The sequence below is a fragment of the Cynara cardunculus genome (assembly GCF_001531365.2).
Source record: "Cynara cardunculus var. scolymus isolate 2C chromosome LG 15, CcrdV1, whole genome shotgun sequence".
Lineage (NCBI taxonomy): Eukaryota > Viridiplantae > Streptophyta > Magnoliopsida > Asterales > Asteraceae > Cynara > Cynara cardunculus.
This window is the reverse complement of record NC_037542.1, coordinates 9,368,872-9,393,923: the sequence shown is the minus strand read 5'-3', so window position 1 is coordinate 9,393,923 and position 25,052 is coordinate 9,368,872. Positions and strand designations below refer to the sequence as shown.

General features: G+C 34.9%; 4 protein-coding genes across 6 annotated transcripts; 2 read left to right on the top strand and 2 right to left on the bottom strand.

Moving 5' to 3' along the window:
- The first annotated feature begins 3,037 nt into the window (after nt 1-3,037).
- Nucleotides 3,038-8,130, top strand: LOC112528802 (nitrate regulatory gene2 protein-like). 2 transcript variants are annotated; one of them, XM_025139881.1, is made up of 5 exons: nt 3,038-4,784; nt 4,896-5,083; nt 6,045-6,268; nt 6,970-7,910; nt 8,003-8,130. In XM_025139881.1, exons 1-4 carry the CDS (start codon nt 3,239-3,241, stop codon nt 7,703-7,705), a joined length of 2,694 nt encoding a protein of 897 aa, XP_024995649.1. In that variant the 5' UTR covers nt 3,038-3,238; the 3' UTR covers nt 7,706-7,910; nt 8,003-8,130. The 2 variants fall into 2 exon arrangements, with proteins under 2 accessions (XP_024995649.1, XP_024995650.1); XM_025139882.1 differs by having other exon boundaries at nt 7,989-8,130.
- Nucleotides 8,131-9,356: 1,226 nt separating this feature from the next.
- LOC112528010 (NAC domain-containing protein 22-like) lies at nt 9,357-11,660 on the bottom strand. Of its 2 annotated transcripts, none has more exons than XM_025138894.1 (3): nt 11,370-11,660; nt 11,023-11,291; nt 9,357-9,802 (listed from the first exon to the last, which is right to left on the bottom strand). In XM_025138894.1, exons 1-3 carry the CDS (start codon nt 11,551-11,553, stop codon nt 9,425-9,427), a joined length of 831 nt encoding a protein of 276 aa, XP_024994662.1. In that variant the 5' UTR covers nt 11,554-11,660; the 3' UTR covers nt 9,357-9,424. The 2 variants fall into 2 exon arrangements, with proteins under 2 accessions (XP_024994662.1, XP_024994661.1); XM_025138893.1 differs by having other exon boundaries at nt 9,369-9,805.
- A 1,635-nt stretch (nt 11,661-13,295) lies between these two features.
- On the bottom strand, nt 13,296-15,958 carry LOC112528023 (expansin-like A1). The gene is made up of 5 exons (XM_025138908.1): nt 15,841-15,958; nt 15,618-15,727; nt 15,361-15,539; nt 13,785-13,917; nt 13,296-13,703 (listed from the first exon to the last, which is right to left on the bottom strand). The coding sequence occupies exons 1-5, from the start codon at nt 15,956-15,958 to the stop codon at nt 13,473-13,475; spliced, it is 771 nt and encodes a 256-aa protein (XP_024994676.1). The 3' UTR covers nt 13,296-13,472.
- Nucleotides 15,959-23,821: 7,863 nt separating this feature from the next.
- On the top strand, nt 23,822-24,172 carry LOC112528502 (auxin-responsive protein SAUR64-like). The gene has a single exon (XM_025139532.1). It carries the CDS (start codon nt 23,822-23,824, stop codon nt 24,170-24,172), a length of 351 nt encoding a protein of 116 aa, XP_024995300.1.
- The last annotated feature ends 880 nt before the right edge of the window (nt 24,173-25,052 follow it).

Genomic DNA, 25,052 nt, shown 5'->3' with positions numbered 1-25,052 from the left:
TGTAAATGTAAGTACTTTTTTGTTATATTTGTTTAATTTTATAGATCTAAATACTTTTTGGTTCAAAAAATATTTAAGACTTAATCGTTCAAAATATGAATGTTTATTGGGGGGTTTTTTCGGACTTTTTTTTCACTATTTTACATCTTTAACTAGTTGTACAAGTTATAAGAATGTATCAAACAAGTTTTAGAAAAGTCCAAGGAGTTATGTAACATGTTTGGATTGTCCAAGGATTTATTTGTTCCAAGAATTGTCCAATGAGTTATTTAACATGTTTTAAATTGTCCAATGACTTATTTGTTCCAAGAAATTGTCCAAGGAATTATTTAACATGTTTTGGAATGTCCAATGACTTTTTTGTTCCAAAAAATTGTCCAATGACTTAATCATTCCAAACATTAAAGTCCATTGGGTTTTTTTAGACTTTTCCCATTAAAAAAGGGCAAAATGGGCAAATCACCGATATGAATCTGTTTCACTGTATGAAACCGTTTTTCACCACTGTCTTCTTCACTGTATACAACTATTTAACTGAATAACACTGTATGAAACTGTATTTCATCACTGTATGCAACTATTTCACTGTATGAGAAACATTATTTCATAACTATATTAATTTGTATTTCTTAACTAGATGAACATGTACTTCTTCATTGTATGAATCGGTTTCACAGTATTTATTCACATGTGTGAATCTATTGACTGTATGAATTTGTTTCACATTATGAAATTGTATTAATCTGTCATCTTCGTTGTATGCAACTATTTCTCCGTTTCACTGTTTTATATTTTTTTGAAGCAATTGATTTACACATTCTATATAAACGGTTTCTATATTTACATTTCTATATTTTAAAATAATTAAATCATTTTCAATATTATATTTAAAAATAATTGATTTACACATTCCATATAAACGGTTTCTATATTTACGTTTTCATATATTAACATAATTAAATCATTTCCAATATTAACCATTATACAGTAAAATGACAATTATACCCTTACTTATTAAAATTAAAGAATAAAAAATGAAAATTTCTTACTGATCGAGAGTGGTTTGCATAATTTTCATGAATCAAACAATTTGTAATCTAACCCGACTCTCTATATATATGTGTGTGTGGGGATTATTTTAAAAATATTACTTTCTTTTTTTAAAAAAAAATTCAAATTTACTGATATATAATTGTTATATTTTTATATCCTTTTTAAAAGCTCTACAATTTCAAAGATAAAATTACCTCTCATCTTAATTGCAATTTTTTTAAAGGCCACGTGTTTTATTAAACAAAACAAAAATCATAAAACAAAATAAGAGACGTCGTTTTAACAAGATGCGGAAACCAAAAACCACGCCACTGAGGATATCGACAAGACAGAGAGAGAAAGAAAACCATGAACTTTCACATTAAATACATGCCAATGATCCTCACACGGAATCCACACCACAGAGATGGCACTTAAACCCCATTACAAATATGCAACTAATTACATCCATCCGAAACCTAAAGATTCCACTTGAATTGTTTATGGCAACCACTCGCATTACATCATCATTCTATCAAAGACAAAATTGAAATCTTTTGCACTATACTTCAAATACTGGTACGACTGGAATTTGGATACTGAAAGCTACATCTAGTTTGTGGAGGGGCTTGATCTGAGAACAACAATATGCTGTTACGATATCTACTAATCACATACATAGTTGTCCATAAAGAGACACATCGAATGATGTTCAAGAGAGAACATCAATGATCGAGTTTAAGTTCATAGAGCTCGATCCCAACCATCTGAACACTGTTGCACATACCCTCATAACTGTCTTGCAACAAACAATCACTTTTTGGAACCATCTTGATTGCAATTGGTAACAAACTCTTGCAACATCGATTCATACACAAATGTTCAATTTAACCAAATTGTTCTTATCAAGGTAATTTTATGTCTCTTGGTCAAGAAACACTCACACATGAAACGGTACACGTTTTACATAATACTCGAATCCAGAATATTAACAATCGTACCTAAATCATATCAACACCGATCGATCAAATACCGTCTTATTTAATTATTTGACTTGATAATCTTTTTAAAGCAATTTTATATGAAAAGAAGTTACAAAAGCAAAATGAGAAATTTGAAGGAATTACTTTTTTTGCCAAAAATAGTAATTTTTTTCCAAAACATTGGATTTTGTATAGTTTATAACAACAACAACTTGCTTCCAATTAGAGATGGCCAAAAACCGGTCCCGGGCCGGTCCCAATCGGTCCTTACATTTCTCATAACCGGCGATAACCGGTCCCGGCGTAACCGGTCCCGGTCTCGGTCCCGGTCCCGGTCGAAAATAATAGGACCGGTATAGGTACTCTATAACCGGTTATGGGCCGCCGGTCCCGGTCCCGGTCCCAACCGGTCCCAACCGGTCCTTCATTAAAAAAATAAGATTTTTTTTTTGATTTTTTTAATGATATATATTTTTAATACATTATAAAATTTACAATTGGGTCACTCAAATACACTTTAAAAATGCGTTATAATATAATTAAAATTACGTTTTCTTATAAAAATACATTATAAAATTATTTAAAAATACATTTATTTATAATATTATTTGAATTTTCGGGCCGGGCCGGGCCGGTCCATAGTCGGTCCCATAACCGGTCCCGGTCCCACAAAACTACCAAAAACCTTAACCGGTCCCGGTTTTCGGTCCCATAACCGGTCCTTACCGGTCCCGGTCCCGGGCCGGTCCTTCGTCGGTCCCGGTCCCGGTCCTCCGGCGGTCCCGGGCCGGGCCGGGCCCATTTGGCCATCTCTACTTCCAATAAAGAAATAGTGGCAAGGTAGCTTTATTTTTGTAAGGTATTGTATTTAAGGGACTAAAATTGCCAATATAGTATAATACAGGGGCCATGGGTGCAAATAAAGTTGTACCAGCGTCGCCATACACACACTTTCAGTCTCCAAAAGTACACTGATTTCTCTCTCACACACAACACACCGACGATGCATTCTCTCTCTGTGTCCGCTACTTCTACAAACCGACGAGATATTCCCCGCTGTCAAAGATTCCTCCACCGGCCCCCTTTCCCCCTTTCTCTTGAAATCCCTAAATTTTCAATCCCCACCGAGTTTTTCTTAATTCCAATCTACCCCCTTTGAAATCCATCCTTTTCTCCGATTCAATTTGGTGAAAAGATTGGATTTTTATCAATAAATAGGGTGTATGGGTTGTGTGGGTTCCAAGGCGGAGGAGTCGCCGGCGGTGGCGCTGTGTAGGCAGAGATGCACCTTCCTCGACGAAGCGATCCACCAGCGATATGTCCTGGCCGAAGCTCATTTAGCTTATTTTCACTCGCTCAAGAACGTCGGTGTTTCGCTTCATCGTTTCTTCAATATCCACTCCGCCGCCGTGCAGGGTGGGAGTAGCCCTCCGTCTCCGGTGCTCAACCTTCCTCCTCAACGGAAGGGAGATTCTTCAAAGACTCCAGCTACTGCGGTTGTTCATGATCATTCGCATTCGAATTCCGGTTCATCTCACCTTCATTTTCACTCTGATTCCGATGAAGATTCCGGCGACGATGATGGTTCTATTCATTTACACTCTGTAAATGACGGTTCATCACCATTGCATCAACACCGACCGTACGGAAATTTACCCTACTCTGATCACCACGAAACTGCAGGTTCTTCTTATCCCCCTGCTGGTTATCCTCCGCCAGATTATCCACCGTCCGGTTACCCTCCGCCAGATTATCCACCGTCCGGTTATCCTCCGTCAGGTTACCCACCTTCCGGCTATCTTCCGTCTGCCGGTTATCCTTCGTCAGGTTATCCCCCTGCTGGTTATCCTCCATCTGGTTATCCGCCGGCAGATTATCCTCCGTCAGGATATCCTCCAACGGGTTATGCTCCGTCAGGTTATCCTCCTGGTCGTTACACGATGAATTTTATGAGAAAGCAACCGACTCCGTCCGTCGTGTACCAGCAACGGCCAATGAGTCCGGAGGCTATACGTTACGGTGAAGCTTCTTCATCATCATCATATTATAACAACAATTCTAATTATCAAAACCTTAATTCTTACTCGTATAACAACAATTACTCTAACTACGGTGAGTTTTTCGGCTCTTCTTCTCGACAACCACCGTACGGCGGTGTCTCATCGCCTCCGCCGATGTTACAAACAGAAGCATCATCTTCTTATTCGAAACCCCCTTCTCCTCCTCCGCCTCCACCGCCACCAAGCTCGACGTGGGACTTTTTGAATCCATTTCAGACGGTTGATAACTATTATTCTACTCCTTATACACCAAGTCTTGATTCAAGAGAAGTGAGGGAAGAAGAGGGTATTCCTGATTTGGAAGATGAAGATTCCTTCCAGGGTGAAGTTGTTAAAGAAATACATTCTTCAAATGAGAAGTTTGTTGATGGTGGTGGTGGTGGCGGTGGTGGCGGTGGTGGTGGTAATGTTGGTTCAAAGAAGGCGGCAGTGGTTGATGAGGATAGTGAGAAAAGCTCTGTGGCTGAGCTGCATTATAGAAGTGGACCAAGTGTTCCTGAAGATGAACCAGTGGAATTTGATGTTCATGTGGTGGACAAAGAAGAGACATCTAGAGGGGAAAAACCTCTTGCTGACTTTCAGAATGATTCAGAAGTTGTGAGAGAAATTCAAATCCAATTCGATCGTGCATCAGAATCCGGAAACGAGCTAGCAAAGATTCTTGAAGTTGGAAAGGTTCCACATAACCGAAAACATGCTGCTTATCAAGGTTTGATTTTTACACAATCACATTGTAAAATTGGTTGTTTGTTTACTATGAATATCTATGAATCAGTTCATATTGCTGAAAGCCGCTGACTTTTATTCATATATGAATCAGTTCCTTCAAAGATGTTGAATGCGTTTACACCATCCTTAGCGGTAGCAGCTTCTAAAAGCTCTGCTACCGAAATGGGCAATCCTGCTGCCTTAGATACCAACGTAGATTTAAGGATGAGGTCTAACAATCTTTCGTCTACCTTGCATAAGCTCTATCTATGGGAGAAGAAATTGTTTGAGGAAGTTAAGGTATGTTTAGCTCTCTTCTTTCATGGATGCGCTTCTTGAATCCTTTTTCATTTAGTTTCCTTTGTTCTTGCCTGTTTACTTGAAATTGAGCGACTGTAATCATAATGTCTTTTATAGCGTTGCAGCAATCTGGCATCTTGATTCTTGTTCTTTACTCCGTTTGGTACGTTGAACAGGATGAGGCAAGACAAAACAAAATAGAAGCTTGTCCCACTTTTGGCACTACATTAGACTTAGATAGGACGGGGTTGAGTGATAAGTTACTAAACTACCCATGTCAAATGAAAACCCTAAACTTTCCACAATCTTTTCACTCACCTTTAATATGTGAAACGGGACAGGATGGGACTTGACAGTACAAAAACTTGTCCCATGTTTAGTACGACATTAGAATGGGATAAAAATACATTTTCTTTGTCCCACCAAATAAGTGGAACAAAAACCTAGGAGATGGGACAAGATTGGTAATTTACTAAAATAGCCATGTCAAATTAAAACTCTAAAACATTTCACAGTTCATTCACTTGCGTACCTCATTCTCGCCCGTCCAATCCGGTTCTCTCAGGTCTCGGCTACGTACCAAACACACCCTTATATTTGCTTTTTTGTGCTCATGTATAAAATGTTAGCACAACAGCTTTTAGCCTAGCGGGTAAAGTAGGTGGGCATCCTTATAGAACGAGTGGGAGGTTTATGGTTCGACTCCAGGTACTACCCACCTACCCATGGGACACACGATTAACCTTCCCGAGATGGCTGTGGGAACAGTATGGAGTGGAGCTCTAGAAGGTGGTATTATACCGTTTCTTGGGCAGAATGTTAGCAAAAAACTACTTCGTTTGGTTGCATGGAAATATAAATTGTGTTTCGAGACTTGTTTTATTTACTTGTTATTATTTTAACGATGGAAGATAATATATATAGGAAATAACATGCATGTATATGCTTATGTATGACATAGATCGAGGAGAAAATGAGATTACTCCATGAAGAGAAGAACAGAAGACTGAAACGCTTGGATGAGAAGGGTGCCGAACCACATAAAGTTGATGCAACAAGAACTTTAGTTAGAAGTCTCTCGACCAAAATTAGAATTGCAATTCAGGTTGTCGATAAGATCTCTGTGCAAATAAACAAATTGCGAGACGAAGAGTTGTGGCCGCAGCTAAATCACTTCATTCAAGGGTATGTTTAGTTTTTTCTTGCACTTTTTGTTCATTCTAAAATCCTTGACTATGTGCTTGGTGATTTTATCTCTACATTCAGATGAATCTTGAGATGGGTTTGATCAAATTTTGATGACTACAACAAAATCGGCTTTATGGGACGCCAAATATGTCTAGATGTCCTAACAGACTGCTTAATAGATCTTAAGTTTATAGGACCTAGCAATTACGCGTCTTATGTAAAGGTGTTGCAATAAGTTGATAGGACCCTTTTGGGCGTTCTAACAAGTTTTTAAGTATGCTTTGAAATAAACGGTTCTATTAGTTTTTTTTACATGACATTATTCGAAAAAATCTCTTATAGAAACAAGTGTTTTGTAAAAAAGTATTGATAGGACATTTCTCAAAAGTGTCCTATAGAAAATCTAATCAAAAGTGTCTTAAAGAACTTGCTAGGACTCCCGAAAACGTCCTATCAACTTACTGTAACATATGTACATAAGATGCATAATTGTTTGATTCTATAAACTTAAAGACATATAAAGTGCTCTATTAAGACATGTAGACATCCTAGAAAGCCGATTCTGTTATGGTGGATATTCTAGATTCTTTAGCTTGCAATGGGGGTTTTAGAATTTCTTTTTTTGGATAGAGGTTCATAAAACCTGTATTTTTTGGGTGAAAAAACTCCGATTTGATTTGTGGGTAATTCGTCTCCAGGTTAACAAGGATGTGGAAATCGATGCTCGAGTGCCATCGTAGTCAATGTCGAGCCATTGGAGCTGCTAAACGGTTAGATGCCATTGCTTCTCACAAACACTTCAGTGACGACAGTCTTGAAGCCACATTACAACTCGAACACGAACTTCTTAACTGGACTCTCCGATTCTCGTGTTGGTTTGGAGCACAAAAGGGTTTCGTGACATCATTGAACAATTGGCTTCTAAAATGTCTTTTGTACATCCCTGAAGAGACCGCCGATGGACCTGTTCCCTTCTCTCCCAGCCGAATTGGTGCACCAACCGTGTTCATAATCTGTAACCAGTGGGCTCAAGCCATAGACCGAATCTCCGATAAGGAAGTGGTGGAATCAATGCGAGATTTTGTGAAAATCGTTCTTCAGTTATGGGAACGGGATAAGATGGAAATGCGGAGGAGGTTGGTGATGCATAAGAACATGGAGAGAAAAGTTAAGGATTTGGAGAAAGAGGATCAAAAGATTCATAAAGAGTTGCAGGTGCTGGATAAACGTATAGTTCTTCCTTCCGGAGAAGATAATGGTCTCTCGGCTGTGTATCAGAGCGAGACTAGTAAAAGCGTTAGCGCTCAAACCAATCTACGACTTCTTTTTGAAGCGATGGAAAGATTTACGGCTGCATCGTTGAAAGCTTGTGAGGAGCTTTTGCTGCGGATAGAAGAAGATAAGGTTTCTCGAGAGCAAGAGAGTGTTTCATGAAGAACCATGAATAGAAATGAGTAAAATTAGTTCGTCAAGGTTCAACTGGACCATCTAAACAAGCTCGAGTCCATCTGGTTGGGTCAAATGCATCTGGCATCCGGTTTGTGTAAATTGGACATGACACACGGCTCCCAGGTTCATTCTTCCGTCGATCCTTGTGAATCCCTTCCGCTTGATGTTCAAGCGTTAAATCTTGAATCGGGTAGCTTTCATTTCTCGAGTTTCCATGTCTGTTCCATTTTTTCTACAAGTTTTATTCGTTTTAACAGTATTGATTCAGGTTTCTACATGCAGCGGTGTATAAATTGAACCAAGGTCTCCAGAAGCCACAACACAACAACTGGAAGGCGCACCAGGGGAGGTCCGTGGGTGCACCAAGGGACGTCCGTGACTGTGAGTGCACAACACTGTGAAATAGGACTCGCAGTTCCATTGAAACTAAATGGCCTTCAGAAGGCCTCAATTTTGTAAGTGGGCGTAGTTTGTTTTTTCTTTCTGTTATGTTTTAACATCGATACAGTAGATAATAGAATACCGTTCCATTTTTACTTCCATTTTTCGCTTTCAAAACCGTCCATTAGCATCGATCTCGTGTAAATACCTATCTTGCTACTCATCTAGTCCCAGAGCCATTATTATCGTTAACTTACGAAAACATCAACTTATATCCAGCAATTTAGCATAAGCTCATCCCATTCAGGGCCGGCCCTGGCCACGTGCACGTTGTGCGGCCGCACAGGGCATCAAAGCCTAAAGGGGCATCAAGTTGTCACTTATTACTAGTTCTGAGTTTAATAATTTGAGAATTGGACAACTGAACTTTAACTATAAAAACAGACCCAAAGCCTAGTAGTGATGAATATTGAATGCACATCGTAGGAAAAAGTTGGAAAGTTGGAAAAGTTTTTGTTTGTATAAAGTTGTCTGTATAAATTAATCTGTTTGTATAAGTTGGAAATTTTTTTGTTTGGGAGAGTCTTTTTGTAGATGCAAGGAGCGTTTTTTTAGTTGGAAGGGACATGTTTGAAAAAAAAAATTGGCTTTCTATATAAAGCTCCCCTTAGAAACTTACTGGACAAGTCATTTTCTATATCATTAAGCCACTACGAAACAGTCATACATAGTTGAGCGAATAAGTTGTTAGTTCCTTCAAATTTATTAAGTTGCTAACAGATAGACCCTTAGCCTTTAGTCGTTAGACCTGTAACCTTTTAGTTTTACTTTTTGCTTACTATAATAATAATTCGGATGTAATTTACTATTTTAGTTAAAAACTAATTATAGTTTTCCTTGTTTTTTAAATCCCATATATTGAAATAAAGTTTCTATTTTGCTAATTTCAATTTGAAAAAGGGAAACCTGGAAAAGAAGGAAGCATGATCTTAATCCATGATTTATCCTTTTATATTTTATACTCGGGGTTTTGGTTTTTTATGTCCCTCCCATTGTATTTTTTTTAATTATAATTAATAAAAATCAACATGAGGATGAGATACTTAGCTTGAATAGGTTCTAAACTCTTTAAAAAATCGCATATTTCGTTGTTTGATTGGCTTAAAAAAATAGGCTTAGGGGCAATTTTTTTATTATTTTCGCACAGGGCATCAAAAATCTTAGAACCGACCCTGATCCCATTATTCGGTTTTGAACATTCTAATTCTGAAACTATATATAAATATCGTCACAAACAGATGTTAAAACCGTAAAACATAGATATCAATCGAAGAAATTAAGTATATTGGCATAGGGAGGAGGGGTGAAGATGAGATTGTGTAGCCATGGGCTACGTAACTGTGAATCTGGGTTCCAGTCTGTGTTACTTCTCGGCAACCGGAGCTCCGATAAGTTATCTGCCCCTTCCGGCAGTTTTAGCATCAGTTTCCGATCGGTGTTTTCCTCCAAGAAGAAGTCGTCGTCGGTGGATGGCAGATGGGTTGGTTCCAATGGTGCTGGTGGTAGTGCAAATAAGTCAAGGCGTTGACTAGTGGTGGAGCTTGGAGATGGCGGAGGATGCGCTTCTTCTTCCATGGCTGCCCTTTGCTCCAATATTTTCATGGAAGTTGCCTTTCTGTATATTTTGCACAACACTATGTCCTGCTATCAATCACCAATCAAAATTCACTACAATATTTATAATACATTCATTTACCCTCTCTATACCTCTTTCTATTACTAGAAGGGTACTCGTGCAATACTGTGAGATACATCTTAATTTTAATATTTTATTTTATTCTTTATCTCAGTCAATGTTATAATATAGTCTTATGTGATTTTGAAAAAACGATGATGTTTTTAATTTTGAATAAAATATAAATTTGAGTATATCATAAAAATTTAACAAAAATATATTGATATTAGTATCAAATTAACTTTTCAAAATTCCTCATATTTTGTGTAATTTTTTAATTCAATTTTTTTATTATATTATTAATTTAGTTTTAATAACGAAGTAATTTATATTTGGTTTAATAATATAATTTTTTTTATAAATATAATAATTAATTATTTTGTTAGAACTTGATAATTATCTTAATTATATTTTAAATTTTCTATATTTTAAAATGAGATATTTATACTCTACTTCATTATGTTTATCTGCAGTTAGTTACATGAATTCAAACATGTACTTATGCATAATTTACTTGTAATCTTGAATTTTAAGCAACATGCATCAATATACAATATTTTATGCATAAAAAATGGTTTTTAAGAGTTTTTGTCAAATGCTTTATAATATAGTATAGATTATATTATAAATTTTAACAAATTCATGCATGTTAAAAGCAGAGACATAATTAGAACATTTTTTTTAAATGGTGACACCGTTTGACTATAAGAAGAAAAAAACCCGTACGAAATTTTTTCATAAAATTGTTAGAGATACGTTGGTTGCTTCCTTGCTTTAACAAAAAGCAACCTTGTACAAGAGCAACAACGTTAACGATCTTTTTCATTACAAAAGTCGTGCCATTAGTTTAGTTTCAAAAAATATACGAGCATCCAACGAAACGATGTGGTGGCACCCTTTAGAAATATAATTTCTTTTCAATTACGACGGAATTGTGACAGAAACTGAAGGTCAGAAGGTATATGAATGTCCGTGTTATTACTGTTCTCAACATGATTCCAACTTACATTATATAGGGGTCGATTTTAAATTTTCGTAAGTCAAGGGGTCTTTTTGAAAATAACATCTCTGTTTCTCTAGACAACAGTATGTTAAAACCTTACCTCTGGGTGAGATATACTAAGCTTGTTTGGTTTGGTTTGTATCAATTTCAAACCATGTATGTTAAAATGGATCAAGCTCGTACCTTTGGTAATGGGAAAGAATCAGGTAGCCGATACTCACTCATGACCCAATCCGTTTTACTCCCTCCCGGTGCCCGGCCCTTGTAGAACACCAAAGTCTTCTTCAACCCAAGATGCTTTTTGGTGTCGTATAAAGAGAATATTTTACGATCCGACCCCGTTGCCTTCCAAAACCCGTTTTTTGTGGTTCGGTTCGGTCTCCCTCCACTCCCATGCTTTCTATTTCTAGGCACAAAGAAATACCATTCTCTTTCCCCAACCTTCGACAATTCTATAATTAAAATATCCAAAAAAAAATTCATAAATTCGGTTTACAGTAAAATCTTGCAAAAGTTAAGCTTCGAGATACCTGGCAAAATCCAAGGATCGTAAAGATAGATGTTGAGAACGCCTATGATTTGAAAACACGTATTCTTCCCCAAAACCATCTTCTTGAGATAAAAATCGAGCAGTTCTTCTTCGGTTGGGTGAAATCGGAAGCCGGGTAATTGGAGCTCGAGCCGAGTCTCCTTCTCTACCTGTTCGATATCCATGGAGGAACTTTATCTGCGAATAGGATATCCATCGTTCTTACTTGAATAAATACAAAGTGAAAAAAGGGGTACAATTGACTTCGAAGTCTTTGTGGAATTTGTGAGGTGACTTGGAATGAAGTGGGATTTTTGTGGATTTCTTTTCTTCTCTTATGTGGGGCCCATGTTTTATGAAAATATCGATCCCGAATGTTGTTGCGAAATTTACGATAATATCATCGATTGTACGTAGATGCAATGCACATATGTCTTTATACAAGGTCTCGTTGTTTACAAGTCGAATAATTCGTATAAACTTATTAACTTGTTTCATGTTATGAAACAATACGTGTGAAAGTACGATGTTTATAAATGGTCGTTATTTTCATATAGAAAACAACCGTAAACGTTTCATGTATGAAACAAACATCACATTTTCACACGTGTTGTTTCTATGCAGAATAACAAATGAAAACCAGTTTGTACAACTCATTGAGTTTCTAAGAGCTTCTCCAACATGTATGCTATATTTTTTCTTTATTTTCTTCCAAATTTGAAGATTTCTCTTTTCCACCACTCATTTTTTTCGTTATTTTTAAAAGAGAGTTTAGCATAACTATTAAAACATATTTTCCAAATCTACATAATTTTTTAAATAACAGAGGTGTTGGAGATGCTCTAGATTACTTTTTTTTTATTAACCTGGATATCCAACTCACTATACGAGCCGACTAATCTCAGCACGACCACCTGCTTTGCAGTTAGTCCGTAGTCACCGCATTTGAATCTCCATGACCACAAGGGGATTTTTATTCCTCCTTAGATTTAAACCTGGAATCTATTGATATTTTTGATCTTTGGATCCAAGCTCTTAGAGATGCTCTAGATTATTTGAACAATTATAAACTATGATACCATTTCTCTCACTACTCGTATATTTTTTCATTGCAAATTAATTTTGAATTTTCTAAAAAAGAAAGAAAGAAATAGATACCAATCAATTCATGCTGACGTGGAAATTATAACATGTGCCAGTGAAATTCAAGGACCACAAAGTGTTTTTTGTCTTTTTGGTAATGTAATATACCCTAAAGTTTAATATTCTCGTGCAAAAGTTTTATGCTTTTTCAAGAAAAACCTATTCATCATCATTTTGGTGGTGTTTTGGATGTATGTTTTATTGATTACTGTGATATCGAACCCGTTATGCGAACATTAAAAGCAACAGCTATCGATCTTCGATTTAAAAACATCAAGAATAATAATTATCAATTTTAGATCCAAAAACATCATCAAACTCAGATAAAAAAATGTCGAGAACATTACCTGAAACTTCATACAAAAAAAATCGATACATTAAGATCGAAATAGAAACATAAATCTGTTGAATTTAATCCATTGTACAAATAATATGTGACTTAGAAACCTAATCGGGAGGTATGGAGTAGAACCAGATCACGGTTACAAGCAAAACCCTAAACTACTTATTTGAATACCCGAACCTTGAGCTCAGACGTTAGCTGAGAAACAATTTTGAGGTGCTTCAGTTCATCCTCTTTGGCTTCCAATAAACCATAAATTCGGACCCAATCATTTCATCCAATCACAACGCTCCCATTCGTCCTCGATTGGCTTTAGGCCATTACCTTTTGTGTGTAGATGCATGACGCAAGACGGAAAATGGAATGAATCTGAATATTTGAGAATTTCACTCGAAAGATTGAAAATTTATACGAATTTCTTTGACACCCCAAACCATGCCCTCAACCAAAGACGTTTTTTAGATCCGTCACCGGTTTATTTATTATTACTAAAACATATTTTCATTAAAATATTTACAAAGTAAAACAACATCCATTTCATTTTCTTGACACAAATAAGTAGTAGTAAACAACAAATTATTCCCTAATCTTTAAAAAGCACTACTACCAAAAAGCTACTTAATCACATCGACCACATCCTTCTTCAGCAACGTCTTCGATTTGTACCCCGGAATCGTACACGATTCCGGCGTTCCAATCGGCCGGGAGCACACTCTTGGCCCAAATCGACTTCCGATCGTATCCAGCCGTCACCAGCAACCGGAACTGCAACTTCCCTGCCGGAACTCGATCCGTGTCCCAAACAGCACCAGACTTTCTGCGCAGAAAACTCCAGTTTGTCGAACCAACCTTAAAAAGAACAACGGATCATGTAAGTTTTCGACCACTTAAATTATATTTTGTATTATTGAACGGCCGAGACTCTATCACCTTGGCAACATCAACGGCTACGATCTCGGTTTGGCCACCTTGATACAAGAACTTTATGGCAAGATAACGGAGCTTCTGGCTTGATTCTTCGACCCTCACAGCCAGATTTTTGCCTTTGTAATCACAAGGAACTCTACCCACGAAATAAACCAACAATCGATTAATACTTGTACTTCGGACTTGCATTCTAAAACTTCTTCTATCAAAAACATGGAAAATGACCAAATTGTCCCTTACATACATAGTTAAAGGTCATAGGCATAAAATCAAGTGAATCTAGTATATTTTACTCGAAAGCAAGATAACAAAATAAGCTTTTTAGGATGCATATATGTTCTTTGACAACTTAATAGAATTTTAATTTTTAAAACCAACAACTTTTGAGCTGTATAATCACATTAGGAAGGAAGGAATCGATCTAGAAGTTTCTAGTTGATGAAGTTAAGCAATCTTAATAGGACAGAAAAAATAAATCGTTTTATTAGCATTTTTATATGATCATTCATAAGAACAAGGGTGTTATATGTTAGAAATATTAACCAGTAACCAATGGAAAAAAAAAACTGTTTGATTTTATCTATACTATATTATAAAACATTTGACAAATATTCTTAAAACCCATTTTTTATGCATAAAGTACTGTATATTGATTCATATTACTTAAAATTCAAGATTACAAGTAAATTATGGATAAGTATAACTTATTAAAGCTTCATATTTGAATTCGTCTAATTAACTAGCGGATAAACATAATCAAATAAAGGATAAACATCTCATTTAAAAATCTAAAATATATTTAGGATAATTATTGAATTCTAACAAAATAAATAATTATTACCTTTATAAAAAAATTATATTATTAAACCAAATATAAATTACTTCGTTATTGTACATAAATTAAGTTATAAAAAAATTGAATTAAAAAATTACATAAAAGAGTAGGAATTTTAAATAGTTAATTTGATATGATATTTTTTATAATATTTTCAAATTTATATTTTATTCAAAAATAAAAATATCATCGTTTTTTCAAAATCAGATAAAACCGTACTATAACATCGATTGAGATAAATAATAAAATGAAAAATTAAAATCAAGATGTATCTAACTGCATTGCGTGGATACCCTTCTAGTATAATGGGTTCATTCCTTAAAGTCCAAATTTTCATTCAAAGTTAAAATAGATTCCTTCTCATTTTCATTTCCTAGCATAAACAAGACAATCTCATGCATGTCATATAAAATAGTTATTTGTAGTGTCCTATTAGATTGGGGTCCGATACTCGAACATTAGCTCGAGCCATTTTCTACCCTTTTTACCTTGAAAAAGCCGGAATGCCTTCAACTTAATCGATAAAACTTGTTAGGTTTAACGTAATACCAATATACCATCGTAATGGACACGAAGTTAATTGTCTTACAACATTGAAGTCTCGTTAATTACTCTGTTAAAAACGTCTTAAAAGACCATTTTATTGTAACGCAAGGTCAGAGTATTACGAACATAAACATGTCTTCTATCCCAAAAAATAGAACGGTTACTTTACAAATACCGCATAAAAGTTAAAAGCTGTACCTTTTATATTCCACGTTGGCAGCACCAAGTTTCAACATGTTTAACTCCATACCCTTATTAGCCATAGCCATGAAAGCTCTGCTACTCAACACCAGATCTGTCTCTGTGTTCTTATTCAAATCAGTCACTATCACTTGAGTTCCACCCTTGGAACACAACTTACCATCCATGCATCTAACCTGCAAAATGACATTTATAACCACCGATTCACAGCAAACTGAACATATAACACTGAGGTCAAATGTGTAAACTTGTACCTGGAAACAAGCACCACAACCCGACCCGAATTTGAATATGCTAGGAACAGCAGCAGCAAGATGGCCATTGTAGAAGCTTGGAGCAGATGAACCATACCCACATGCTCCAGCTACATTTATTTTCGAAAATAATAATTACCCATTAGATTAAATCAAGAAATATTATGATGGTCGATCTCAAAATTGAATCTTTATGAAAAATAAGAGTAGAAAAACGGTGTACATGAAAGAGCAGAAGCATTGGAGAAAGGAACAGCTTTAGTTTGATGCAGACATCTATCGCAAGCATTTGTGGAGGTAACTATTGAAAGGGTAAAGAGAAAGTAGATCAAGATCGCCATTGTGTTTGTAGGTGTGATATATGTGTGTGTGTGTATATATATATATATATATATATATACATATACAAACATGTATGGCTTTTTTGACGGTTTGCTTTTCTTATATTTTATACATTTATTAACGATGTCGGTGAACATGGATTTTTCTTGGAATCGGTAATAAACTTGTTTAAGTCAGGAGAATGGTTTTTGATTGGTTTAAGTTCGGGCTTTAAAAGGTCAAAAGTGTCTGAAAATTTCAAGTTCGAATCTAAGGACAAATAAAAAATCCTCTTTTTATGGTCATGGAAATTTAAATACGATGACTTCGGACTACCCGCAAAATAGATGATCGTTCTGAAATTAGTTTTATCTACTGAAAGCTCCTTTCAGATAATAATAGAAAAACATAGATTATAGAAGGATTTAATTAGAAACTTTCAAAAATTTGTTCAAAATTATTTTAAAAAACATATAAATGTTTTCTTTATAATTTATGATAAAGATTTAGGATATAATTTTTGGATGATTGTCTGTTAAAATAAAGATTTAGGGTATATTTTTGTTATAACAACTATGGTATAAGAATATCTTCAACAGTTGTATGTTATAATTTTTCTAAAATAGAATATTAAAATATATAAAAAAGAATTATATTCAACTTCAACGGTTACTCTATTTTAACAATTCCATCATTAAATAAGAGTTGAAAAGCTCTTATAGTCTTTTGAATTTTTAAGTGGTAGTCTAAACCCTTAATGGGCTCTTATTCACACACGAGGACACCATATCGATCTCTCGCTCTCTCGCTTGATCTCCAGCTACCAAATCATACCGATCTATCCAAATCATACGATCTGGACACCATATCGATCTCTCGCTCTGTCTCAAGCTACCAATCTATCCAAATCAATCCCTGCAAATCGATTTCTCCTATATATGAATTATTTTCTGAATATGATCAAACCAACGAGCAAAGGGTTATGAGACTTTGTTCGTGTTTATATTGATTCAGATTTCAGACTTCGGACGTAAAAACAAACAGTCTGACTGATTCAGATTTCAGAGTTCAGATGTAAAAACAAACAGTCTGACTGATTTAGATTTCAGACTTCAGCACCACCTCTTATAAACAAGAAGTGAAATCATACTTCAAATTTCAACACCTCTTAAAAAACAAACGTCTTCTTACTTTTCCGAATAATTAAAAAAACAAATATGGTCTTATCGTCTCAGATTTAAATCCAAAAGAGAATAAAAATCCTCTTGTGATCATAGAAGTTCAAATGTGATAACTCTGAGCTACCTGTAAAACAAACGAGTACCCAAAAATTAATCGGCTTACATAACAAGTTAGATATCCATGTTAATTAGAAAAAAGATGTTACGTAAAACTGAGTTTATTGAATTTATAAAACATTAAAAGGAGTAAAAAGTAGAAAGGAGACAAGCAATGGGCGGCGTGAATGGGAAACAGCCTCTAATGGATATCACCGACTCTTCTTTAATTTATTAATTATCTTTAATATCAATATATACAATAAAATACCTACAAATTTAAAATGTACAACCCACTTTGTTGCCAAGGATTATGCTTTATGTGCAATCTTAGTTTATATAATAATTAGATTAAATTAATATATTAAAAATATAAAAAATAAATTTTAATATACAAGAAGGAAATTAATAGATAGGAGTGTATTTATCGACATATTTTAGCTCACTCTTTATAAATTTGATCATTGTAAATTGATGTTTGTAAATCTGAATTTCAACTTTTTTTTTTATATAGAGGGGGGAGGCCCCTCCTATCAAGAGAAAAAAACGTTAAACGCTAAAAGCAGATCAAATTTCGTGTTCGGGTGGGGTCGAACCATATCCACCAGAATAATCCAAGGCACCCCGAGGGGAAAAAAAGGAAGAGAAGAGAAGGGGGAGAGAGAGAGAAAGAAGAGGAGGGGAGAGAGAGAAGAGAGAGAGGGGGGGAAGAAAAAACCAACCACAAGGGAAGGGCCCAACCAAGCCAAGCCAAGACCGAGAAACAAACGAGGGAAACCGCAAGGGCAGTAACAGGGGCTTAAAACAGGCACACCCTAGACCGCAACAAGAAAACCAAGAGAACAAAATGAATTTCATTTTTTAGGAGTAAGATAGATGTAACTCGAAAAATAAGCAAATAGTTTGCCATAATCTGAGTTTTACGTCGAGGCGAGACCGAGGTCTTTCATCCTTGTTTTCGCTAGATGTCTTGCTCTCGTGTGCAGACTCGAGTTCTATGCCAAGGTCGAGACATCTCTTTGGACATGATGTCGTGAGTATGTTTCTTTTAAAACACGATGCCGTCTTCTACTCATATATGAGCAAGCGTTTTGGCCTTGACGTCTTCAAAAGTTTCAGATGGATACTTGGTCAAATCTAAGTATAACAATCATCATTTGTGTCCCAAGGAATGAAATGAATTTGTTTTTATACTTTGGGTTTTGTAATTGTTGTTTTAGAAACCATTAATTCTCTAACGGTCTTTAATGATGATTTCCTTGAATCTTGGTCGTCGATTACGATTGAAGTATCGATGAACGGATCTTTATCATTATTCTTCGATTACGAATGGTTCCTGCAATGAATAAGAAAAAGTAACAGACGATATGGTTAATAAATAAAGACGGTCTTCAATGTAATGAACGAACTTATGTCGTGGATATCATCCTAATCATTCATTGTTATGGATTTGTTTATAGTAATATTTTTAAAATATGCTAAAAAAGTTATTTTATAATATATCAATTAATAAAAATGTAACTTAAGTATTTTTATATAAGTTTTTTATAACGTAATACTATATTATTTATAAAGAATAGAATTGAAATTCAATTCCAATTATTCCGAATTCTTTTAATTTCAAATTTTTTCCTTGAAATACAAAACTCTCAAGAACATTTTGTCAAACTAAAAAGGTCCTAAGGGTAAAATAGACATTTAATTAATTAAAACGTGTTATAAGTATACATTTTTAAAAGAGTGAATTACAAATTTAATCCCTCGTGAATATTTGCTTCTCGGTTTTGGTCCCTCCAAAACATAAAGTATTAGAGCAAATTACAAATTTTCTTCCAAATATTTTATCCTCTCTCTCTCTCTCGATCGATCGATCGAGTGAGTCTGTAGTATTTTTTGTGATTTTGGGAGTTCAAGATATAGAGATTGAAACCAATGTACAAAGAGTTGTGGGATCTGGGAAGTGTGGCCTAAAAGTTTAATGAGGTAACTCGTAACAGCAGGGAAACATACAGAGTTATGATTGGAAAACCTACCTGAGATAATAGTGAGAGACCAAAAACCACCCAAGTCGATTGTAGAAAGCAGAACTCCAGCAATCATGGGAATAATGGTGAAAATTTTGTTATTTCTAATAAAGAAATCAAGTCAATGCCGACTAAAACGAAGTCAATTGATTTTTCGGGTTTGAATCTTGTTTTACTCGAATGCATTTGCTCACACATACAAGTATAGCATCTTTTTTGTTTTTCTTCGATTTTGGGTATGATTTTTGTGTTTAATTTTTGTTCACCGAAATCTAGAGAAGCAGTGGGGGAGAGAAAAGGAAGTTTCTTGAGTTTTAGAAATTAGCAAAACAGGTCCTTCAAACAATTACAAATTTCATAATTCTCGTAAAAATAAAATGTATCCAAGTTAATGGAGATTGTTAAAAGACTGTTAATATGAGGGACCTAATCTATAACAAACACAAAACAATAGGGACCTTACTTATAATTATTTCACTTAAGGCACCCAATCCAAAATTTCACCAAAACGCATAAACCAAAAAAATTCAAGGGTTGATAAAGATGACTTAAGGATTAAGATTGGACTAAATAGATATCGAACCATGACATCATCAATTCAGAACGGATCAAGACCAATGGTCTTTATTAATTTAAACCGAATAAATTCCATATCAGATAAATATCGTCTATTTTTTATAAATCCTTTTGTTTTTAAATCCATAAATATATTTTTTCTCTCCACGTCTTCCTTTTCCTAAAGGGACCGAACTAAAAGCCAATACCAAGTGGACCAGATTGGATTTTTTAGACTGGGCTGGACAATGCCGTAATGTCGTAACTGGATCAGTCTGTGTTTTTCTACTGGTCGTATTAAACAGATTTTGATTAGACTGGATGTTTCCGAACCAATTCTTACACAAACTAGTGGTGGGTTACACTCAATGCGGAAAAACAACAGTTTTAAGTGGCAAAATCTAATTCAAATAGATGAAAGGTAATTGAAAGGTAATATCATAAATGTTTTTATTACAAGTAGAACTTCTTCAACCGATAATTCAAATATTACAAAAAGAAAATTAATCATTCAAAAAATTACATAACAAAAAATTTCAATCATTTAAACGACCAGACAACACTAAGGAAATTGACTTGTCCTGATTTTCTTAATGATTGATCTGATGAACATAAAATCAGCAGTTACTTCATCATGAAAAGAACTGTTACTGAACACTAACTATAAAAATACGAAAAACAGTAACATTTTAGACATGTTAACGTGAAACTGTACAATAGGAATGTTCCATTTTTGTAATACAAAAGAGGATGAAAGAGGTGTAGATACATTACTTTTGGAATGTTCGCAAAGAATGCCATGTGATCAGTTATAAGCAAATCCAAGCATCTCTTGTATGAGGACACTTTGCTTGGTGTTCTACACACTCCACATGAATGGATTATAACAGCTTTTAAGGACCATTTTGTTGAAACGAGCGATTAAGACATTAAAGTGATTATATCCGGTCAAGTTCACAGCCAAATACCAACCATTTCAAACATGCGGTCCCGTCAACATATATGCCGAAGATACATGCAAATACGGAAGTTTGCTTTCACATTTTTACAGTAATTACTGATTGTGGGAGAAGCATTTTGTAACACCCCCGTCCCGCGTGGTCAAAGACGGGAGATGCCACAATTGGAATAAACAAACAACGTGCTATATCAACCAGAGCGGCTAATTAAATTTACCAAAAGATAATTACATAACCACAAACGGAGATAACGTGTCTCAAAATACGGTCCCAAAATATYAGTATATCTACAATAGTCATCAAAAGTTTAAACAAAAGTATGACTTAATGAGTTATCTTCAATATTGTCATCTCCGTAGCTCTCATCCCAAAATCCCTGCTAAGTCATGTACCTGCCGAGGACAAGAAAATCTCGGCTGTGCTTAATGCTCAGTGAACGGATAATAATGTAACTAAACAATGAATATGAGATAACAAGTTCAAAARCAATTTATAAAACCAAGTGATAATCCAAAAGAAAGTCAAAATGCCCCAAAAGCATATCAAGGGTCCGAAGACCAAACCGCATCACAAGGACGCATTGTTCCCAAAAGGATGATCAGTCCATTCAGGCACAAGTGAGGAAAGGGGTGTGAGCACAACACAGCAATTCTCTCCGTGGATTTAACCACAGCCATAATTCAATATCCGATAACGGTTCCTAGGATCGATCCATACGCCCTCTATTCRACCGGTACATAATCAAGTCCACTTTTAAGGACTATAAAAATGAGGACGCCATGATCGTTTTAGTCACCATGGAAATATCTTAATACCGGTGCTCCAGTTATTGAGTTTATAGTAAAATGTTTCACAAATAAAGCAATAAAACAAGTCAAGTGATCAAAATGATCCATATTCTGAATAAGAATATAAGTCGTAGTTCAAAAGGAAACAAAGTTCAATAAYATTTGATAAGCATAAAGGAAATTCAAAACAAATTATTCGGAATTTATCACAGATTATCCGGATTATGAAGCCTTACGCAAATGGCTATCCCCGTGTCAAGTGAGATATGGAATCCGTACCTTAACCGAATTTGACAATTAACGGACGATCAAACGGAAATTCACGATCAAGTTTGACTTGTCTGCGTGCCTAACGAATGCATAATCGGTTACTATTTACAAAGCATATAAACCGTAATATAACTATTCTAATAAAATTACTTAAGACTTAATGTACTTAAACAACGTAGACTTCAAGAAGGACAGCCGGATATGAATTGAAAACTCAAACGTAAGACTTAGCATTATTCTCTTTCGATCCAACTGTTTCCGACTCTCTTATTTCTAAGCATTTTATCTTAGTTAGAGACCAATCCAGATTATATTTTCTAAATGAAAGTTGTAGATTGGTGTCAAACGAGTCTGTTGCTTTTGAAATCATCTCATTTGGATCATCCATCTATTTTATATGAATTTTACAAAACTGCAAATTAATCCCGGATACAGTATAAACAGCCTCAAAAACACACTGTTTCGAGCCACTTAGAATCATAACTGGAATTTTGACCCTTAATGAAAGTTGTAGTATGAAGTATGATCTTCCTGACTGCAAAATACGAGCTTAATCTGACTTACGGTTTGTGAGTTATACACTGTCAAAATACGGGAGTTACATTGTCGGTAAAATTCGATTCCGTAATTCCCGACTAACTTTTATGATCCAACTTTCATGATTTGCTACAGTTACATGCTATAAACGTACTTCAACATACTAAACAGTAAAACAAGTCCAATGGTCGTTAACCTAAGCTTAATCATGCATTTTACTCTTTTCGACATTTAACCGAACAATTGGTGTACGGTTAAACATTTACCCACAATCTAACCATATTGAAACTATAATATACCCTTTTTATTTCTACATCAATATAACCAGTACTAGCATCCTAAACATCAAATATATCATAATTTTGACAATATCAATCCGTAAACTTAGATATAAACACAGTTTATAAACAGGTCTAAATAACCCTAACATAAACACCTTAATAAAATTGAATAAAATTTATACCTTTAAGAAGGGTTCGGAGAGTGGATTCCGAATATATAATTGTTGCCTTGATCTCCTTAATAATTTGACGTGAAATTTAGAGAGAAGACGAAATTTTTTTAGAGAGAGAAAAAGAGGCGAGAGATTGAGAATGGCGGTCATGAGGACCGTCATTGATGCATACATGTATATATATATATATATATATATATATATATATATATATATATAGTTTAACTATTTGGCGGTTTTGACCCTTCAAGTCTATATTCTCAACTTTTACGTCAAATTGGATATAGACTCATTTTTGACGCAAAACTCGTCTGAAGTACAAGTTGGTATAACATAGGGTACAACTATGTTATGCATAATTCTACCAAAAATTTACTTAACCCAATTTGTATGAGTTAACGAAACCTGGATATTATACATTTGTTTTATATACTACGAAATTTCAAACAAAAATTTATGTTACTGTAAGTTGTCGATGTCATCATTCACTACATGTGTATCTATGTGTGTGTATAACCATATATATTGTTGCACATGATACCATTTTGATATACTACAATCTTACAAAGAAAATAAATTATAGTGTTGACTCCTAACGGTAAGCGCTTACCGGGTAAGCATTTAGGTACACAGCCCCTAAGTATCTAACAAGTCTATAAAATAGGTTTAAAAACGTTACAACCATCCAAATTGGTCCCAAAACTTCTTTTAAACGGAAAAAGGTGCTTTCAGTCGACATCATTCGTGCAAACTAGAAAACGATGCCCTCCTATTTGAAGGTAGGACGGATATTCGGATTTTCCATAACCAATCACATGATATTGCTAGCAAACATTTCAAACATATCAAAACTAGACCGTTTGTCTCCCCTTTCACTATAAATAGCAGACATTCCCTCGACTATAATTCCACATTAACATATATTTCGGCGATAGTCGTTTTTCAGTAATATATATAAAAGCTCTTGTTTTAACGTATTCATAGATTGAGAGAACTTGAAAGCAATACTCTTCGTAATGATGGTTAGCAAGATCGTGAAACTGGTGAGGAAATGGCATAGGGACGCTTGGAAAAGTGGTTCCAACAAACGAAATGATTTGGTCGCAAACAAGGGTCATTTTGTCGTGTATGCTGTTGACCAGAGTCGTTTTGTGATGCCATTGCATTATCTTGACAATAATGTTTTCTTGGAGCTTCTAAGAATGTCGGAAGACGAGTTTGGGTTGCCAGGTAATGGGCATATCACTCTACCATGCGACTCGATCGCCATGAACCACATGGTCGATGTTTTTGAGCAAGGTTGCTCAGATGATCTGGAGAGGGATTTGTTGGTTTCCATCGCTAGTAATAGATGTTCATCGTGTTCATAGAGACGATAAATTCATTTTCTCGCTGTTAAAACTGTTCGTTTAAATCATTTGGGTCAATTTTTCATTTGTCTCATTGATGTGTTTCTATGCAAATGAGCACATGATTATTGGTCATATTTACTGTAACAACTAAGACAAAATTCATTATATTTTTAATTTATTTTGCATTATATAATTCGCAAAACTAAGATGTAATCGTATAGAAAAGAACCAGATGGTCATTGGCCTAACGAAATCGATTACCCAATTTTCCTAGAGATCAAGGGTTCAGATCTCTCATGCATTTTAGAAAATGTACCTGTTTTAAGTTTGATATGAATGCACCTGTAGACAATGTATGCATCATTACAGAAAGTGTTTGCTGAAGTGGGGGTTGAATAAAAACAGAACAGATTTTTTTCACTTTTTACTTTTGTATGTTTACTAAAAACAAATAATTAGAGAGTTGAGTAAAAGTTCCTTTTTTTAGGGTACTCCCGGTTGTGGAAGCTAAGGAGGTAAGAGCTTATCTTAAACAATCTGACTGGTGACAAATTTGTTAAGTAATTAAATGCACCCAAATGTGTGATAATGCCCAATAATCACCATTATTTATAAAAACCAACAAAATCATTTTCACATAATTTGTATCTGAAAATGTTACTCAAACTCAGTTATGAACATTGATTATTCAAGTGAACGAGAACGAACAATCCAAAGTTGGACAAATCTCTATCACAACATCTTACAATCCATGTGATTTACCTCATGAAATTCAAAATACTTCGGAGTATGTATTTTTCCAAAGGTTTGTGCCCATGTATATGTAAATTGCCTCAAAAAAAAGGTCAAATAATCAACCATTAGTTATAAAAATCACACAAACTTTGACTTGTAATTC

What these genes read in the sequence shown, in the direction of transcription:
- LOC112528802 (XM_025139881.1), top strand. Translation starts at nt 3,239, where the DNA reads ATGGGTTGTGTGGGTTCCAAGGCGGAGGAGTCGCCGGCGGTGGCGCTG. An exon ending in AATTGTTTGAGGAAGTTAAG is followed by an intron (nt 5,084 to 6,044) that starts GTATGTTTAGCT and finishes TGTATGACATAG; the next exon opens with ATCGAGGAGAAAATGAGATT. An exon ending in CTAAATCACTTCATTCAAGG is followed by an intron (nt 6,269 to 6,969) that starts GTATGTTTAGTT and finishes ATTCGTCTCCAG; the next exon opens with GTTAACAAGGATGTGGAAAT.
- LOC112528010 (XM_025138893.1), bottom strand. Translation starts at nt 11,553, where the DNA reads ATGGATATCGAACAGGTAGAGAAGGAGACTCGGCTCGAGCTCCAATTA. An exon ending in CGATCCTTGGATTTTGCCAG is followed by an intron (nt 11,292 to 11,369) that starts GTATCTCGAAGC and finishes TTTTAATTATAG; the next exon opens with AATTGTCGAAGGTTGGGGAA. An exon ending in ATTCTTTCCCATTACCAAAG is followed by an intron (nt 9,806 to 11,022) that starts GTACGAGCTTGA and finishes GGTGATTGATAG; the next exon opens with CAGGACATAGTGTTGTGCAA.
- LOC112528023 (XM_025138908.1), bottom strand. Translation starts at nt 15,958, where the DNA reads ATGGCGATCTTGATCTACTTTCTCTTTACCCTTTCAATAGTTACCTCC. An exon ending in CAATGCTTCTGCTCTTTCAT is followed by an intron (nt 15,728 to 15,840) that starts GTACACCGTTTT and finishes AAATAAATGTAG; the next exon opens with CTGGAGCATGTGGGTATGGT. An exon ending in GTTGTGGTGCTTGTTTCCAG is followed by an intron (nt 15,540 to 15,617) that starts GTACAAGTTTAC and finishes GTCATTTTGCAG; the next exon opens with GTTAGATGCATGGATGGTAA.
- LOC112528502 (XM_025139532.1), top strand. Translation starts at nt 23,822, where the DNA reads ATGGTTAGCAAGATCGTGAAACTGGTGAGGAAATGGCATAGGGACGCT.